Source organism: Hippopotamus amphibius, chromosome 17 (genome assembly GCF_030028045.1).
Source record: "Hippopotamus amphibius kiboko isolate mHipAmp2 chromosome 17, mHipAmp2.hap2, whole genome shotgun sequence".
Lineage (NCBI taxonomy): Eukaryota > Metazoa > Chordata > Mammalia > Artiodactyla > Hippopotamidae > Hippopotamus > Hippopotamus amphibius.
The window spans coordinates 9,442,651-9,460,600 of record NC_080202.1 but is presented as its reverse complement, the minus strand read 5'-3'; the positions used below and the strand labels follow the sequence as shown (position 1 = coordinate 9,460,600).

At 50.0% G+C, this 17,950-nt stretch overlaps 1 protein-coding gene across 12 annotated transcripts in view; it reads right to left on the bottom strand.

Moving 5' to 3' along the window:
• Nucleotides 1-17,950, bottom strand: part of MINK1 (misshapen like kinase 1) — a 47,496-nt gene that overhangs the window by 15,087 nt on the left and 14,459 nt on the right. For 5 of the 12 annotated variants that reach the window (XM_057713926.1, XM_057713929.1, XM_057713934.1 and 2 more), the window contains exon 2: nucleotides 1,469-1,534. In XM_057713926.1, the coding sequence (XP_057569909.1) occupies nucleotides 1,469-1,534 (66 nt within the window). Of the gene's footprint in view, nucleotides 1-731; nucleotides 949-1,468; nucleotides 1,535-17,950 lie in introns of those variants that run through there. The other 7 variants (XM_057713930.1, XM_057713928.1, XM_057713925.1 and 4 more) reach the window with 5 other exon arrangements.

Below are 17,950 nucleotides of genomic sequence, written 5' to 3'. Positions count from 1 at the left end.
CAGCTACAGGAAAACCCGAGCCTGGATTCCAAGTGCTGAGCCGGGTAAAGATGAAGGGTCTCCTCCCCTGAAACGTTCAGGAGGAATGAGGGAGACACCTGTGCTCTGCTCCAGCCTCTCTGGCTTAGATGTCCCAGTTTGAAAGTTAGAGTGGGGAGTACAAGATACCTCTCCACCCCCAGAGCGAGCTGGAGGGAGCTGTGGGAGGAGGCTGGGGAGGGAGGGCTTTGCCTCTCCAGCATCTTCTGCGCAAGACAAACTGCCTGGGTGCTTTCCTGATCCACCCCCTCTGGTCAGGAGGCCTTTCCCAGAATCACCCCCCCCCACCCCAAGACTTTTTACTATTGTTCACAGGAGAGAATAAAGATAAGAGCTGAGATTTAAGGGATCTCGGAGAAACACAGAAGGGCTGACTGACGTGTCGATGTCCCATCACTGGTGCTACTGGGAAGAAACTTCTAGAGCATGTCCCTGCCATTCCTCCCCCACCCCCAGCCCCCATCCTTCCGAAATTCCTAGCAGGAGCCATCTCGGATTTGGGTAGGAAAGTCCAAGGCTTCCTGGGGAAAAGCAGGGCGGGGGTACTGCCAGCCCATGGATTATTTTTATCCTCAGCAGTCTTTCACGACCCCAAGCCCAGAGAAGCAGTAGAACACAGAGCTGCTATTTCCATGGCAACGACTAGGCAAGAGATGGGGGGGCGGGGGGGGCGTCTGCTTTCCAAAGCTTACAGGGAAGAAGGGTAAGAGAAAGGCAGGTGGTCCCAGCGACCCAGGCAATCCAGGCCCTGGAGACGCAGAGGAGACTCGTGAAAAGACTGAGCATCGTGTCTGGAGCTGAAGCAGCCAGGTGTGTGCTCTGGGCAGCATCTGCCTGCAACTTCTCTCTGCTGCAGCTGCCATGCCCCATCAAGTGCGGCCAGCGGTCGGGCCACGTGGAAGGGCTGGGCTGGCCAGGAGAAATGCCACAATCAGTGGCAAGGAAATGCCACTTCTGTGGGGGAGAAAGGCAGCCTCAAAAGCAGAAGGCCTGGGCTCTGGCTCCAGCCTCGTGGCAGGCCAATCGGGGCAGCTCAAGAAGGCCGTTTCCCCTCTGCAGGAGGTCACCCATAGGTCTCACCAACCCTGAGTCCTGTGGTCTCAGGAGAAGCCAAACCTACACCTCTGAGCTCTGACACACACGTCCCCACACCCTTCCCACTGCTCTCCGTGTCCCTGCCCCACACCCCACCGAGCTCCGGACTGTTCCTGCCACACCCAGGACTGGTTCTAAACTCAGAGGCAGAGGCCAGCGAAAACACCCCGCGTCTCGCTGCTCCCTTCCCTCGTGACTTTTATCCCTCTCCTCCTCTCCCTCCCTGGTCCTCCCTCCCCTTTGCCAGGGCCCCCAGCCCCTCCTCAAATCTCCAGACCAGGGCCCACTCCGAGGCCCATGGGAGAGGGCCTCGCTGCTGCACACAGAGCCTCACCTTGTACACCTGTCCGTACGTTCCATTGCCGACCACCTCCACCAGCTCAAAAATTCCAGCAGGGTCCTGAGGGAGGGAGGGGGAAATAAGGTGTGAGCACTGCAGGGCAGGACTACGGAGCTAGAGGCGCGGAAAGGCCATTCAACCAGGAGAGTGAACACGGGGCTGCAGGGGGGCCTGACGACCAGCTGCCCTCTTCCTGGACTGGGTCAGATTTCACGTTCTAGGGGGAAAGTCAGAAGGAGGGGAGATGAAACAAAAGTCAGAGCCCCGCTGACTATTCAGACATGCTGCTGCTTTCAAATATGGTGACAAACTCTGAGAGCCTGTGGCCTCATCTGCACAGAGGGGACACCCGAGCACCCACCTCTGGGCTGGTGTGAACTGCAAATGAGGCAACGCCCATAAAACGCTTAAGACAGTGCCTGGCACGTTATTTTATTTTTTAAGAGCAGGGATGAGGGAAGATGGGGGAGCCAGAACGCGAGAGCCACCCACCTTCCTTGCGCCCCTCTCCCCCTTCCCAGTCCTCCTGAGCCCCAGGGCTCCCAGCATTTGGCAGGTAGCAGGGGTGCGGGGGGGGGGGGGTAGGGAGGAGGAGACAGAGGGCAGGGAGGGGCGGTGAGAAGGGAGAACTTGCGGTTCCCGCTTTCCCGAGCCAAGCGGTATCAGGAGAGGGGGGAAGAGGGCCCGCAGGGCTCAGACAAAGCGTCCAAAGAGGCTCATCGCCTGCTGGGCCAAGCAGCACAGCTGCTGGGAGGCCACCCACACCCTCCTGGCAGGGCTTCTCTCTGCGAGAGAGGCTGGGCAGCGGGGCTGCAGGCTGAGCGGCCGGCTCCCGCAGGAGAGGCTCACGGGCAGGCCCTCCCCGACCTGCAGGACGAAGGGGAGACCTGTGTCACTTAGCAAACAAACTCTCCAAGCAATGCCCGTGCTTCTGCATGGACAACCCTAAAAGTATATAATCTAAAACTCCTTTCTCCCTGATTTTGAAAACCAGTATAGGATTTCTGTAAAAACAACAACAAAAAAACCCCCAAGCCAAACAAACCGAAAGAATGCCTCCTTCTTCATCCACTGCAGCAAGCGTGTGTTAGGTAACCTGGGGGTGCTAGAGACCAGGGAGACCTCAGCCCCAGGCTTTGTTAGAATGTCCTGCGAGGACTGGAAATGTCGCCCTGGCTCCTGGACGGCCCTGTCACAGCCACCACGCACTGTGACTGAGCACTGGCTTGTCTGTAAATTCCGGAAGGAAGGGACTGAACTCTTCTAGCTTGCCTGCCTGTCCATCACCTGGCCCCAGGCTCCGCAGGCAGCAGCCTGAAAAAGCACCCCAGAACTGCCCTAGGGGAAGCCTTGCTAGAAGTTGCAGAGGGATTCCTTCCCCCTGCTCTGAAGGCGCCAGGGCTGACCACACCAGGAATTTCATGGTTCTATGTTCAATTATTTAGCTCCAGCGGAAGTTGCTGAAAAACCCTTGAACAGATCTAAAAAAACAGCAGGCCCCACCGGAAAGGGAGAAAATGTCACTGCAGCATTGGGGGCTGATGAGAGGTCCACCTGAACCTGAGAGCTTGCAAGGGACCTGGAAGAAGGTATCTTGTCCACCTGCAAATCTAGACTCAGAGGCTTGAAGGCAACACAGTTCCCTAAAAATCTCCCCCAAAGAAGGCCTCCTCCATTTTGGGGCCTCTTATCCCTAACCATTGGGAAGTCCTTTCTTACATCTTAATTCTTTCTGAGATGGGTAGTGATAGGAAAAAGAACTCATGGAATTGATTTTCTCGACGCTCCTTAATGTAAGAGGGAAAATATGAATGGCCTGTTAGAGGCATGACACACCACCATCACAAACAGATTTAATTTTGTAATCTTAGCTCCCAGTCTGTCTCATTCTGGTGTTTGGGAGGCACTGAGAGATGAAAGGACCGCCTTTGAGGTCAGACACTTAGGTTCAGATACTGATTTAATGGATTCAAGCCTGTTTCCTGACCACAGCCAGGAAGACCACACTTACTTGAAAAGGTTATTCTGAGGATTAAGCTGAGACCATGCATGTGACACAGCAGCCCTAGTACCAAACATCCTCTATACAACGCGCTCCGCAGAGGCCTGGCCCGGCTCCACTTCAACAGAAGCACGATCTTCACCAAAGTCCCTCCTCTGCAGCATTCTCCTCTCTCCCCCTTCCTTCTCCACATCACACTCGCCCTGCCCTTTCTCCCTTCAGGATGCCCATGTGTCTCCTTCTCTCCATTTCTGAGCTGCCAGCCCAGACCCAACTCCTCCCTCCTCCCTCCTGGAGTGCCTGCCTCCCCACCCTGCCTTCTGCTGCCACTGCCAAAAACAGCGCTTTCCTGACTTTACTCCTCTGCCCAGAACCAGCCCGGCTCCCCGCTGCTCACAGGAGGGGGTCCAAACACCTCCGCCAGATATTGAAAGTTGCCCCATCATTAACCAACCGATAAATATTGCCTGAGTGAGTGTCCACCTTGGCCCTGCACTGGGCTGGGCCCTAATCAGGGGAGATCTGTCAGGCGACTTTATCTCCTTCCATTTACCCATTAAATATTTATCGCACACTGACTGTGTGACAAGTCCTCAGTTAGGCACAGTGGGGATCTCGGCGGTATATGAGAACCACGGATGGGGCCTCAAGGGCCTCGTGATTTTACAGACAGGCCAAGAACCCCAACGCGGACACGCGGCGGCTTGTGATTACATACCATGAGAGCAATTGAAGGTGCTCAAGTCTGGAGTAGAGGCAAGAGCGCTGGAGAGCGACTTTCCAGAGGGAATGGAGCGGCGTGTCCCTGATCAAGTATTTAACCATCTGGGGCCTCATGTTCCTCACACAGCTAAGAGGAAGCTGGAATGGCTAAAAAGTCTGCTCTACGGTTTCAGGGGACAGAATTAAATTCAGGTGGGAATCTCGGGCAGGCTCCCTGGAGGAGGTGATATCTGAGTGGTGACAAGAACTGAAGAGTGGAGAAAGCCAGGCTCTGATGAAGGACAGTAGTTTGGGTTTGGATGTTGAACCTGAGATGTTAGGGGACGCACAGAAGTAAATGTCTACCGGGCAGCGAGAAACAAGGGTCTGGAGATAAAGATTTAGAGGACATTCGTGAGTGTGAGATATACTGTCCAGGGTGGGCGCACAGAGAAAGGGGACTAGAAGAGCCAAGGCCAGCCTCCATGGAAGGGCCACGTGCCATACACTGGCAAGCAGGGGAACAGACACCACAGGGGATGGGTCAGAGAGGAGTGAGAAAATGCCAGTGACCTCAGCCCCGAGGGGACCACTGGGCATCCCTGTGGGAACTGCAGTTGTGAGAGCAGAAGGCAGACAGTGGGGGCTGGGGCGGACGGGGTGATGAGGAAGTGAAGGCTCCGGGTGCAGCACCCTCTCGGTGACACCTGACTTTGAGAGGAAGGGAGAGAAGCAGAGGATGGCTAGAGAAGGTAGCTCGGCCAGACACTGGGGTTTTCAAAATAGAGATCTCTCGTGCTATTGGAAGGGAAGAAGAGAGGAGACTGATGATACCTGACGAAGTGATTTTTTTAAATGATATATATGTGTGGGTATGTATGTATGTATTAGTATGTAAACTGTATCTTCCACTGGATTACAGCAATGATCAAATACAACAGGGCCTATTTCTCCCTGACACACATACCCAAAGATTTAGAATGCCCAGAAATGCGTAACGCCACAGTTCAAATACAATTTAACGCATTGATCTGGCTTCAAATACCTGCCTGTCTGTGTGCCTGGCCACACTCTTCAATGGTGATCTAGAAGAGGCATCCCCAGAGGGAGGTGCTCTGCTCCTGGGAAGTCACCAGCTGGTCCTGGTCGCTGCCCATCCCCCCCACCCCGAGCACACAGGCACAGCTCTGTAGTGATGCTACTGTACACCTTCTCCAGCTCTTTCCCTTGGTGCTCAGACTCTGTGTTTTCAGCAGCCTGGTTCTTGCCCAGGCAGCTGGTAGGAGGTGGAAAGAGATGGGACAAGGGTATAGGTAACTAATAAAGGAGGGAGAGAGAAGGACAGGAAGAGGTGAGATGTGAAGAGACACTGGTCTGTTGAGGTAAAGAGGAAGGAAGATGGGGGAGCTCCATGAACACCCGATGACTTTGACTTAAATGGTTACGTCAGAGGGACGATCATCTGCTACGTAGGAATGTGGGGCCTGAATGAGGCAGAGAAGCATGGGAAGAGACGCTACCCAGGGTGCTTTAGGATATGTGAGAACCCTAGGATCCTGCTCCAGAGATGCTGAGTTAGCACCAGAGGTCTGGGGTGAGGAGCAGGAATCTGTACGTTTAACAGATCCCCTGGGTGATTCCAATGCAGAGGGTCAATGGACCCATTCGGAGAGACTGTGCTGCTTTAGGGAGTTACCAGCACGTGAATGGAAGGCGTAGGACCGTCCAGGAGCAGTAGGGATCTGAGTGGAGTCACAGTGGGGGAGCGCTACTGTTCTCTCCCACAACAGCTCTATAGCGCCTCCATCTGCACTGACTCAGCTCACGCCCTTTTCTCCCTGCGTCAAGCGGCCAGCCCTGAATAAAAATGACCTCTCTTATCAGCCCAGCCAACTCCCAAGTTTTTTTCGTTTCGTTTTGTTTTTCAGGAAATCTTCTCTAGCCACTCTAGCCCACCACAAGCTTTCCGACCCATGAATTTCAATCTTAATTTCACATATTAATCTCATCTATTAAACTAATCAATGGGTTCAGCAAGGTTGCAGGATACAAGATCAACATATGAAAACCAACTCTATTTCTATATACTACAATGAAATGATCCAAAAAGGAAATTAAGAAAACAATTCCATTTACAATAGTATCAAAAAGAATAAACTGAACCAAAGAAGTGTGAGACATGTACACTGAAAACTATAAAACATTGCTCAAAGAAATTAAAGAAGACCTAAGTAGATGGAAAGATATCCCATACATATGGACCAGAAGACTTAGTGTTGTTAAGACCTACACATTCAGTGCACTTCTATCAAAATCCCAGCTGGGTTTTTTGCAGAAATTGACAAGCTTATCCTAAAAAATCACATGGAAATGCAAGGGATCCAAAAGAGACAAGACATCTTGAAAAGGAACAATGAAGTTAGAGGGCTCACACTTCTCAACTTAAAAACTTACTACAAAGCTACAGCAATCAAGACAGCGTGGGGGGAGAACAAAAAGACAGCAGGACACTGGCATGATAGACATATAAATCAATGGACTGGAATTGAAAATCCAAAAATAAATTCTTAAACTTGTGGTCAATTGATTTTCAACAAGAGTACCAAGACCATTCAATAGTCTTTTCAACAAATGGTGCTGGGACGACCGGATATCCATATTTAAAAGAATGAATCTGGATGCCTATCTCAATACCACACCCACAAAATTAACCCAGAATGGATCACAGACCTAAAAAGGTAAGAGCTAAAACAATAAAAAAATCAAAAGAAAACACGGGAGTAAATCTTCATGATCATGAATCAGGGAATGGTTTCTTATATATAACACCAAAAGCACAACAAAAGAAAAAAAAAAAAGGTAAACTGAATTTCATCAAAATCTAAAACTTTTATGTTTCAAAGAACAGCATCAAGAAAGTGAAAAGACAACCCACAGAATAGGAGAAAACATTTGCAAATTATATGTCAGAGATAAGGGACTTGTATCTAAAGGACTTGTAGCTAATAAGATACTTGTATCCAGAATACTAAAACAAACAAACAAAAAGAACTCAAGAATAAAATAACTCAACAATAAAAAGACAAATAACCCAATTTAAAAATGGACAAAGGATCTGAATAGACATTTCTCCAAAGAAGATACACAGTGGCCAATAAGCACATGAAAAAATGTTCTACATGAGTCACTAGGGAAATGTGAACCAAAACCACAACAAGACGACACTTCACACCCACAAAGATGGCTATAACCAGGGTGACAGATAATAACAAGCGCTGATGAGGCTCTGGAGAGCCTGGAACCCTCATACATTGCTGGTGGGGATGTAAAATGGTGCAGTCACTTTGCAAAACAGTTTAGCAATTCCTCAAGATGTAAAACAGAGTTATCAAATGACCCGGCAATTCTACTCCTAGGTAGATACCCAAGATAACTGAAAACATATGAACACACAAAAATCTGTACCTGAAATGTTCCCAGCAGTTTTATTCATAACAGCCCAAAAGTAGAAACAACCCAATGTCCATCAACTGATGAATGGATGTGATATATCCATTTACGGATATTCCAATAATATGATATTTCAATAACAAAATATTATTTGGCAATAAAAAGGTATCAAGGAGGCTTCCCTGGCGGCGCAGTGGTTATGAATCCGCCTGCCAATGCAGGGGACACAAGTTTGAGCCCTGAGCCAGGAGGATCCCACATGCCCCAGAGCAGTTAAGCCTGGGCACCACAGCTACTGAGCCTGCGCTCTAGAACCTGTGAGCCACAACTATTCAGCCCGCATGCTGCAACTACTGAAGCCCTCGCACCTAGAGCCTGTGCTCCACAACAAGAGAAGCCACCACAATCAGAAGCCCACGTACCACAGTGAAGAGTAGCCCCCGCCTGCCACAACTAGAGAAAGCCTGTGCACGCGCAGTAATGACGACCCCATGCAGCCAACAAATAAATAAATAAATTTATAAAAAGGTACGCAATAATGAAACATGCTGTGGCATGGATGAACCTTGAAACATGCTGTGGCATGGATGAACCTTACACTAAATGAAGGAAGACAGGGAAGTAAAAAAACAAAACCCAACATATTGTAAGGCTCCGTTTATGTGAAATGTCTACAATAGGCAAATCCACAGAGAGAGAAAGCAGATTGATTAGTGGTTCCCAAGGGCTGGGAGGAGGGAGGAAATGTAGTGACTGCTAATGGGTACTGGGTTTTACTTGGGGCTGATGAAAATGTTCTGAAATTAGATAGTGGTGATAGCAAGCGTAAGAATACACTAAGAACCACTTTAAAATACTTTAAAAGGGTGAATTTTGTGCTATGTGAATTCTATATGAATAGAACTATTAAAAATAATAATGCTAAAGCCTCTCTCACAATGCTCAATAAATAATTGTTGATTAGTGACAATTTCCACTCTCAGAAAGCTACCCCACTAACATGAAAGGGAGCCCTCAAAGTGCTTCTGGTCAATAACACTTGTGAAAAGGTCCTGAGACAAACACAGACAATGATAAAATATAACCACATATACGATTTAGAATTAGGCAACCTGATTTCTATTCTTGGATCTGCTGCTAACAGGCTGTGTGTCTGGGGGCAAGTCACTTAACCTCTCTGGGGTCCCTTTCAACAAGAAAACTTTCCAGCTCTTAACCCTATGGTTCTAAATGCTCAAGTCCACACTCCACGGAACTGCCAACCAGATGACTACATACTGCTTCCTTACCATGTGCCTGGGTAGTGTTAGGCTCTGGAATACAGCAGTGAGTAAAATGGGGCAGTCCCTTCTGTTAAGGGTGTTGCGTTCTGATGGGGGAGGCAGATACTAACTCTTCAATTCTTTAAGTATAACTGTGGTACCTCTCATGTGCTATGGAGAAGCACAGGGCGCTGAGAGAACAAACTCAACCAAGTCTGGGGAGTTGGGAAAAGGCTCTATTAAGGACAACAGATTTAAGCTGGGGTCTAAAAGCCTTCCCAGGACCCTGGGCAACGAATGCCATTATCTGCCCATCCCTGTGGCCCTCATCTTGACTACCTCATGAGATCTCCCACATTTTCTGTCTCAGAGACCTCTCTCATTGCCCACCCTCCCCATATCCCTGTAATAATTAAACAGCTAGCAGTTTTCGAGCATTTTCTTGGTCCTGGTAAAGCTGAGCGCTTGAGACGTACAATCCCATAGCAAATTCTAAGGTAGGTGCTACTGGCACGTTTATTTCACAGGGAAGGAAGTTTAGAGCAACTGAATGACATGCCCAGGCTTACACACAGCCAGGAAGTGATGGAGCCAAGGTTTGACCTCAAAATTTGACTCCCAGTTCTGCTTTGCCCTGATCAAAGCTCCTGTTGCCTAAGGGACCATGTTTTCAACCATTCAATCCCTTTCTTGCCCTAGTCATAGCTCATGAGTCCAACAGATGGGCTCCTGGTCCAAGGGTAGCCAGTCCAAGACCAAGACAAAAGACGAACAAAGGCAAATTTCCCTCTGGGTTTTAGTTGGAACAGCTGAGTCAGGGCTGCAGAGGCCATTCTTAACTCAGTAAAGGAAAGCAGAGGCTGTGAGCAGAAAAGTCAGCTGAGAACAAAACAGAATGGAAGCAGAGGGAAGTGGTGGGGAGACTGACTGGTTCTCCCTGTGTCCTGGTGTTACCACGACCCAGAACCACCCTACAGTTCCAGCTCCAAGGAACTGGCCATGCTGCATGTAGTTCATGTGCTCGGACTGCAGTGAGATTCTGGACCTTGAAGTAAATAAAAATCAACAGTGATAGCCAGTGCTGTTCTAAAAGCTTTACACATACCAATTAATTTAACCCCACAAAACTCCACGACACTGATACTATTATGATTCCCATTTTACACGTGAGGGAACTGAGGCTCAGTGAAGGCAAGTAACTTGCCCAAAGTCAAACAGCTAATTAAGTGGCAGAGCCAGGATTTGAACGCGTGTAGCCTGGCTCCAGAGTCTCTGCTGTAACTATCCCTTTATTCGACCTTGCTCGAGCAAGCTCCTTGCAACCAAACAAGCCAGGCCACGACATCACTATTTACCTTTACGCACGATTATGTCTCATCTCCCAAAGTAGAAGAGAAGCTCTTTGAGGGCAGGAAACATGCTCAGGTGGTACCTGGGCACCACCTCGTATGAGAGCTCTGCAGACGTGCGCTGATGGGTGCCCAAATGTTTTGTTACGTTGCCTGGGCAGCTCGGAATCTGCACCCCATGCAAAACCACTTCCGTTGCATCACAAGCATGTTGAGTAACAGTCTGTGGCTACTTTCTCTCACTCAGTAGGGTTTATGTTACTAAGCATTTCTTATCCTCCATATATTATATACATTAAAACTCTATAAAGCCTTCAGTTGGTGGAGAGGTTGTCGAAGGCAGCATAAAAGTGCTGGAATCAATTACTGAAGGCTGGGGCTCTGAGACCCAACAGACTCCCTCATCCAGGTCAGAAACTGCCAGAGAGATGGCACCGGGCTTCATGCCGTAAGATGTCATTTACAATTTATAACCGTACACATTCAGGTATGAAGAGACAGCAGTGATGTTACCTGCAGCAACTCTCCAGGCAGATGTGCCTCCAGGTGCAATACAAAGAACTGCCTTCCACACGCACATGTCCCCCCAACATGCACGTGCACACATGCGGTGACATGCAGGGCGCTGCCCTCGCACAACTCGGGAATCACCTGGCGCCTATGCCTGTTCTCCTCACAGCACCAGGTGCGTTTCTAAGTACCTGTGAGGTGCTCAGATGCTTGCTGATTTAACCTTTAAATGCCAGCAGAGCAAGGCAGAGATGGGTTTGGTCAAGGAAAGCTTTCTAGAAGAAGTGGAGGATAAAGAGCTGGAAGCGCTGGAGGCAGAGAAGAGGGTTGGAGTTGGGTGGGTAAAGAGAAGACACGTAGCCCCGGGGTAGGGGGGCAGAACGAATGGCTTGTCCCTTCAGACTCTTCTCCTCTAAGTCCCCCTTTAATGATTTCGAGTGAGTTTGTCTCCCCAGCTGGAGCCCGAAGACTTCCTGAAGGCACTGCCTTGTGCTTCAGAATCTCCACAGCACCCGGCACAGGCTACGTGCTCAGTGAAAGTCAGGTAATGAGGACTGGGCACAGCGCCTTGATCCCTCCCAAGACGCCAAATGGCACGTTCGTGGTGGGCTCTGCTCACCAGGACGGGCCAGGAGACAACTGGGCACAAACTAGCCTTGGGTTCTTTCTTCTCTGCTCTGTTGACCCTCAAGGGGCTCCCTGGATCCCCCCCGACAGCTCATATTTGGAGAAAGAACAAGGGGAAGATAGCTAACAGAGCTCTGACAAACAGCAAGGCAGCTGCTCTGATGCCTGGGGCCCAGCACCAACTTTTCCTTCTCTGGAAACTAGGGAATCCTTTCAGTGCAGTAGGACTGACTGAGATTAGGTGAAAAATGAAGGCTGTGACTATTTCCCAAGAGAAACACGTGAAAGGGCTTGTGCATCAATGTCTGAGGACTGGCTGGGATGGGGGGGGGGGTGGGGATGTAACTGAAGCTCCAGGACGCGGGAGCCGTGAGCCATGGCTGCAGGACACAGGAAGGAGAGGAGAACACCCCATCTGCTCCCTCACCATTGGCGTGCGGGGACCTGGAAATGTACAGGAGAGGCCTGGAGTCACGGTAGAATCCAGGATGAAGTGTGGGTGACAGAGGGGCAAAAGGAGGCCAGCTCTCTGGTTTGGGGTCACATTTCTTAAAGTGGCCCAGAGCTGGCAGATCAGACCCCCGGCCTCAGTGCTGTTCCACCGACAACACTCCTCTAGGCACGCGCCTCCCCTGTGCTGCTTCAGATCGTCCACCTCCAAGTGCGGAGAGTCGTGTGTGCTGTGTCTGCTCCGCACGTAGAGGAAATCCTCTGAGGGGTACAGGGGTTTCTGGAGTACTTTAACAAATGCAAACTTTTATTATCAATATCTGCAGCATCTTTTTAAACTGCCTGCCAAAGAGTGCCCTCTTAAACCTTGGCGCTACCTTCTAGGAGCTTATAAATCAGACACCAACACAGGGAATTTACATGTTGAGAAGAGTCACATACCCTAAAATATCAGGAGTAAGACCGCTAATGAGGCAACTGCGGGAGAAGCAGGTAGGATAGGAAAATCTGTCCCCCGCTTTTTTTTTTTACTGACCCATGAGTCTTACAGTTACAGAATTTCAGGGCTGGAAGGGGCCTTCTGTTAAGAATTCCAGGAGATTCTAGGAAGCTGCTGGAATGGCAGAAAGAACTAGAAAGAACTGGAACTCTAAAGCTTGGGAAGGGCTGAAAATCCTTGGGAAAGAGACAAGGGAAGGTCTGGTCTCTCCTGTGTTTCAGGCCCAGCAGTGATTATTCACTGGGACATGCCCTGGCAGGTCCTCCTGCTGAAACCAGTGTGGTTCCCTAACCCAGGCGAGGTGCCATCCTACCCCCAACAGGGGAGCAGTGCCAGGAGGCAGAGCTGCCGCGGGCTTGGGGGGATAAGAGGACAAGTGCTGCGGGAGGGGGCCACAGCCCCACCTCCTCCTACTGCCAAGCACACCAGGACTCCACAGAGGACCAGAGACCCAGAGAAACCTGTGATTCAGCTGGGGGATGGGAAAAACAACCGCAGGGTCACTAGGGAAAGAGAACGGGAACTTGCGGTCTACAGAGTGAACCGACGAGAGCTGGCAGGATGGAGTCTGGAGCCGAACAATCCCCTCGCCTGGAAGAATAGGGCTGCCAGGGCCTGTGGAGCCTCTATTTATCTGGTACCGAGACCAGGCTGGGCTGAGGGGCCCTCCCACCCTCCCTCCCCGAAGAAAACAATAGGCCTGTTTTCCTGAGCTCTTCCTGTGACCCAGCAGGCCCACACAAAGAGGAAGATGGGGGCAAAGCCTGGGCTAGTACCAAGGCACAGCCTTGGTGGGGGGGCCTTCAATCTCCTGGAAGCTCATCAGCAGCCTCAAAACCACCCCCCAAACACCAACCATCTAAGCGCTAAAGCACTGACTGCCGTGCAAATGCAGCTTTAAACTCCATCTCTTAGTCCCACTACCAACCAGATCACTAACTCTAAACCCCTTCTATCAGAGCCACCACCGGGAAGGGACAGACAGGTTTCGCAGGCACACTCAGTGCTGGCAGAGACCTGGAGGGGGGTGTCCTGGTGGAGGGTAGACACTTAGATGTCCTTCAATTAGCTGTGAGCAGCTAAAGGATGTGTGTGCGTGTATGCACAGGAGAAGAACTATGGGAGGGTGTGTGTTTGGGAGAAGGAATGTGTGTAAAAGAAGGCAAATGGGACTGGATGTGTGGGCTGGGTGTAGGGAAGTGGCAGGAAAAGTTTCATCAGGTCACCTTTTCCTTCATCCCCAAGCAGGGAAGGCAGACACAGCCCCAATGACCCAACAGGTCCAGACGCCTGCCTGTGTCAACAGGAGGTGGCCCTCCGAGGCCTAAGTCAGTCTCCACCTACCCCTGCCAACCCAGGGAGTGTGTTGTGTGACCCCCCATTCCTACCCCAAGGGCTCAGTGTGGAGAGCAGGCCCAAGGCCAAAGCATGAGACAGACAAATACTCCCGTGGGAGAAAGGAAGCCCGCGGAGGGATCGTCAGGGCACCTCCTCACTGAGCCAACAGACTGGGCGAGAGGAAGGTTAAAACTCTCCTCAATTCCCCACTGTCTGCAACATCCAGTAATAAACTGGACGGCCTTCAAAAAACGCCTTTCCCAGCTTTCATTACTCTCTAAAACTGATGCTCCACTCTGCTCTGGATGAGCCTACCCCTCACACTGCAGAACTGAACTGCCTCTTTTTATTCCAGTTCCACCCTGTGAAGTACTAGTCCTCTGTTTATCAGCAGCTTTGAAGTATTTTTATGGGAAAGGAGTGCAGGCGGGGAGGAAACCAAGTATGCTCTGGGAGTAGAAGGGCGGGAGAGAAACCAGGAAAGACATTTATGTGCTGGCAGAAGGGTAGTTTTTAAGTCACTCCTCCCGAGTCTCTATGCCAGGATACACACACGAACATGAATACACACACACACACACACACACACACGCAGATACACGCAGAGGCAGAAACAAGACCAGACCTGATGCACACGTGAACACAAATACCATTCTGATCAGAAACCAGTCAGAGCAGACAGGGGCCCTGCCTGAGCCAGGCTGGGAGCGGTTCCCCTCCACGCTTCAGTGCCCAGGTTCCCCACAGACCTGGCTGCCCCAGACACAGGCCCTGGGCTGGGGGCTTTATCCAGACCAGAGATCTTCATGGAAGGAGAGGCCCACAGGGGGTGGGTAGCTGACCCATGCAGGGAGCTAGACGAAGGAGCAGAAGAGAGAAAGTCTGGCAGTGGGGGAAGGAGGGGAGGAGAAGAGGGGACCAGAATTCAAGCAGTCTTGTGCTGGTTCTAAAACGGCCGCAGGCAAGGCAGGGGACAGATGGTCTCTTTCTGACGCTGAGCTGGAGAACTGGGGAAAGGGAAAAGGAAAAAATAAATAACCAGCACAGTCAGAAAATGTAAAAATAAACCAAAAAACCTAAAAGATAAACAGCTTGCTTCTGAGGTTCCGCCTGCCTCCAGAACCTACGGGAAAAGAGAACTGCAGTCCTGGGGGGATAACCCCCAGTCTCAGGTCTGAAGACTGTTGGACGTCATTCTAGCCATCCCCCTGCCCAGAGCTGGAAGATCTTGTAAAGTCTTCTAGGCAGCTGAGGTGGTATCTTCCCTTTACCTCTCTAATACTCACTTCCCAAGTTTCAACTTTTTAAGGCCTTTGTGTTTAAAATGTTTCAAGCTGTCAGTGTTTGACCGTGGCTCTGCCACAAGAATCAGTCTCCTGTCTGCGGCCAGCAGAATCAAGTTCACCCCTCCTGGCTACTGCCAAGGCCGCCATCACCCAATCACCCAGCTCTTCACAATCTACAAGGTGCTTTCACAGTCATTATCTCATTTGCGCCTCTGACCCGTAGGGAAGCCAGGCAGGAATTATTATTACCCCACTTCACAGATGAGAAAACCAAGGCTCCAAGACGTTGTTTCCAAAGTGGAGCCCAGTTAGTCTTCCGATGACAAATCCAAGGAGGCTTCCCACAGCACGCACACCCCAGAGCTTTGTCCACTGGATTCCATTTGCCTCCTGTGGGCCACAGAGGTTCTTCCTTAGGCTCAGATCTGACTGCCTTACAGCTGATGATGGTTTATCTGGATCCCTGCCCATTCCCACCCTGGGGTCATTTGTTTCTTGCTGGCGTGGGGAGCAGGAACCGCACTCTACTGGATTTCTCTCAGTTCTCCTAGTATGCCATGCCCCTTCTCACCTCTAGGTCTTTGCACATGCTGTCCACTCTCAGGTGCATCTCTCCCCTCCCCTTTACCTGGATGCCCCATGCCCATCCTTCCAAACCTCAACCCAGACATCATCTCCTCCAGGAAGTTTCCCTGACTATCCTGTTCCCACAGTACTCCGTACTGCCCCTTTCATGGCACCAATTCCACTTTTGTGATTGATTCTTTAATTGTCTCCTGCAAGACTAAATCTTAGAGGTCAAGGCCTCATCCAATACCCTTCTGTTCAACAAATAAATATAGAAACAAACGAAAGTTGGTGTTATCTAGGAGAACCACCCCCCTTCCCTAATGCAATGGTTTCTAACACTGGTTTTTTGGGTTTATCTCCATTTTTCCAAAAATAATCCAGAAATATTCACTTAAAAGCATGTACTAGTGCAGCTACTAAAAGTGAATCCTCTTCTGTTATGTGAATCAGCACCCCATAATTTATATGGTTGATAAACATGCATTACTAGAAAGTGGACTTTCTTAAAGCAGAAACTCCTGCGTAGCTGGCTAAAACCAAATGAGAACATTAACAAGGACCCAGAGACTGTAGGAAGCACCAGGGCAAGAAGAGATAGAGGGGAAGGTTTCTGAAGGAGAAAAGAGCTAAGCATTTTGGAAAGGAGAAAGAAGTGGGCAGAGGCTGGGTTAGGTGAAGGGCAGAAGAAGGCTGCATCCTAGACAACTTAAAGGAAAATTCAAAAGTATAACAGGATAACTTGGGGACATATTTTCTTAGCGGAAGCAGAAAGGCAGCCAGGAGTCCAGTAAGGTGGAATGATAGGCAATTGCCAGTGTTTACACTTCACTAAGAATCAGAAGGCTTGGGCACTGGTTCTGATTCTTTCATGTAAAGGAGGCAAATCAGCAAATCACTTAAGCTCTCAGAGTCTCTTTTCCTTACCTACCCAACTCCAACTCACAAGAGTTCATGGATGCAAAGACATGTTGATATCCACAAAGTGCTGTAAATTTGCATAGTCATTATGGAGAGACTTGCCTTCCACAGAGCAAGGAAAAACTCTGTCAGAAGGTGATTTACCAAGACTGTTGGTGTTACTGGGATTTAGAGGGAAGAGCGGCAGCTTGGAAGAAAAGAAACAAGATAAAAAAGTAGAATCTTGAGGAGGGCAGGTGAGAGAGAAGGGATTAAAAAAGAACTATGGCTTTGGAGGTAGGGCTGAAAGGGGCAAGGGGAGGGGTGGTCCCCGGGAAGAAGCTGCTCGGGAAAGAAAGGGCAGAGTGTGGAATGAGGAGGAGGCAGGATGGGGGTGGAGGACATCAGGCCCACTCAGGCTGGCAGACACCAAGCTCACGGAGGAGGACAAAAATAATCAGGGGCTGGAGAATAATAAGGCTTCTCAGTGCTGGTTTTCCACTGTAGCACAAACAAACCATTATACCTCATTGCCAACTGCCTCCTGCGGGAGTCAGGTGTCCACAAATGCAAGGCAAGAGGCTGGGGAGGCTTCGTGACCAAGAAGGCCTGTGACTTGTCTGACCCCTGTGTGGCTTCTAATTCCAGGTGGGAGACCAACCAGATGCCATGAGAGAGGACTCAGGAAGGAAGGCTGTGACAGACAGGGGACTATGAAAAGACACCCTGGAAGGAAGGGTAGAGGGCGCGAAGCTGAGTCAGCTGGAAGAAGAGCAGGTGGAGGGTGGGGCCCGCAGGGAGGGGAAGGAAGGACTGTCTGAATCACTGACTTAGAAAGGGTTACTCTCCAAAGGGTGGAGAACAGATATTCTCTGGCCCCACCAAGGACCAACTCAGAATAAATTACATCCCTAAGGGATATAGGTGAGACAGAGGAGGCATTTCCTGACCAGCAGGATGGAGCAAACAAGCTCACCCAACTTTTCACCAGGCTCATCTCTCCTCTTTTTTTCTAAGAAACCTTCCTTGGCTGCATTCATGCCAACTTTAGGGCCCTGTGAGCAGTTCCTGCCTTCATTCAAAAACATCGAGTGCCTGATAGATACCAGAATGTGGCAACGAACAAAACAGAAATGGACTCTTCCTTCACAGAGCTTACAGGAAACAGGCAATTACACAGCCCTGTGAACTCAACTGTGATACACTGTTAGAGAAAGAACGGAGCTCTATTAGAAAGATGAAGGAGAGGTCATGATAGGGGTTGCGTGGGGGGCAGTAAAGGGCCGCTGGGGAAGTGATATTTATTCTGAGACCAAAAAGACAAGTTGGAGTTAACTGAATAAAGTCGGGGTGGGGAAGGCCCAAGGCCCTGAGGCAGAAAGAGCCTTAAGTCTCCAGGCAAGGCCAGTGAGGATCCAGGCAGCCAGCCTCCCGGCCTGAATCTGTGCTTTTCCCTAAAGCACTTTACACATTTTTGTGTGAAAGTCCTGTCTCTCACATCTGAACAACGCTGGTATCCCCATCAGAATGTCCC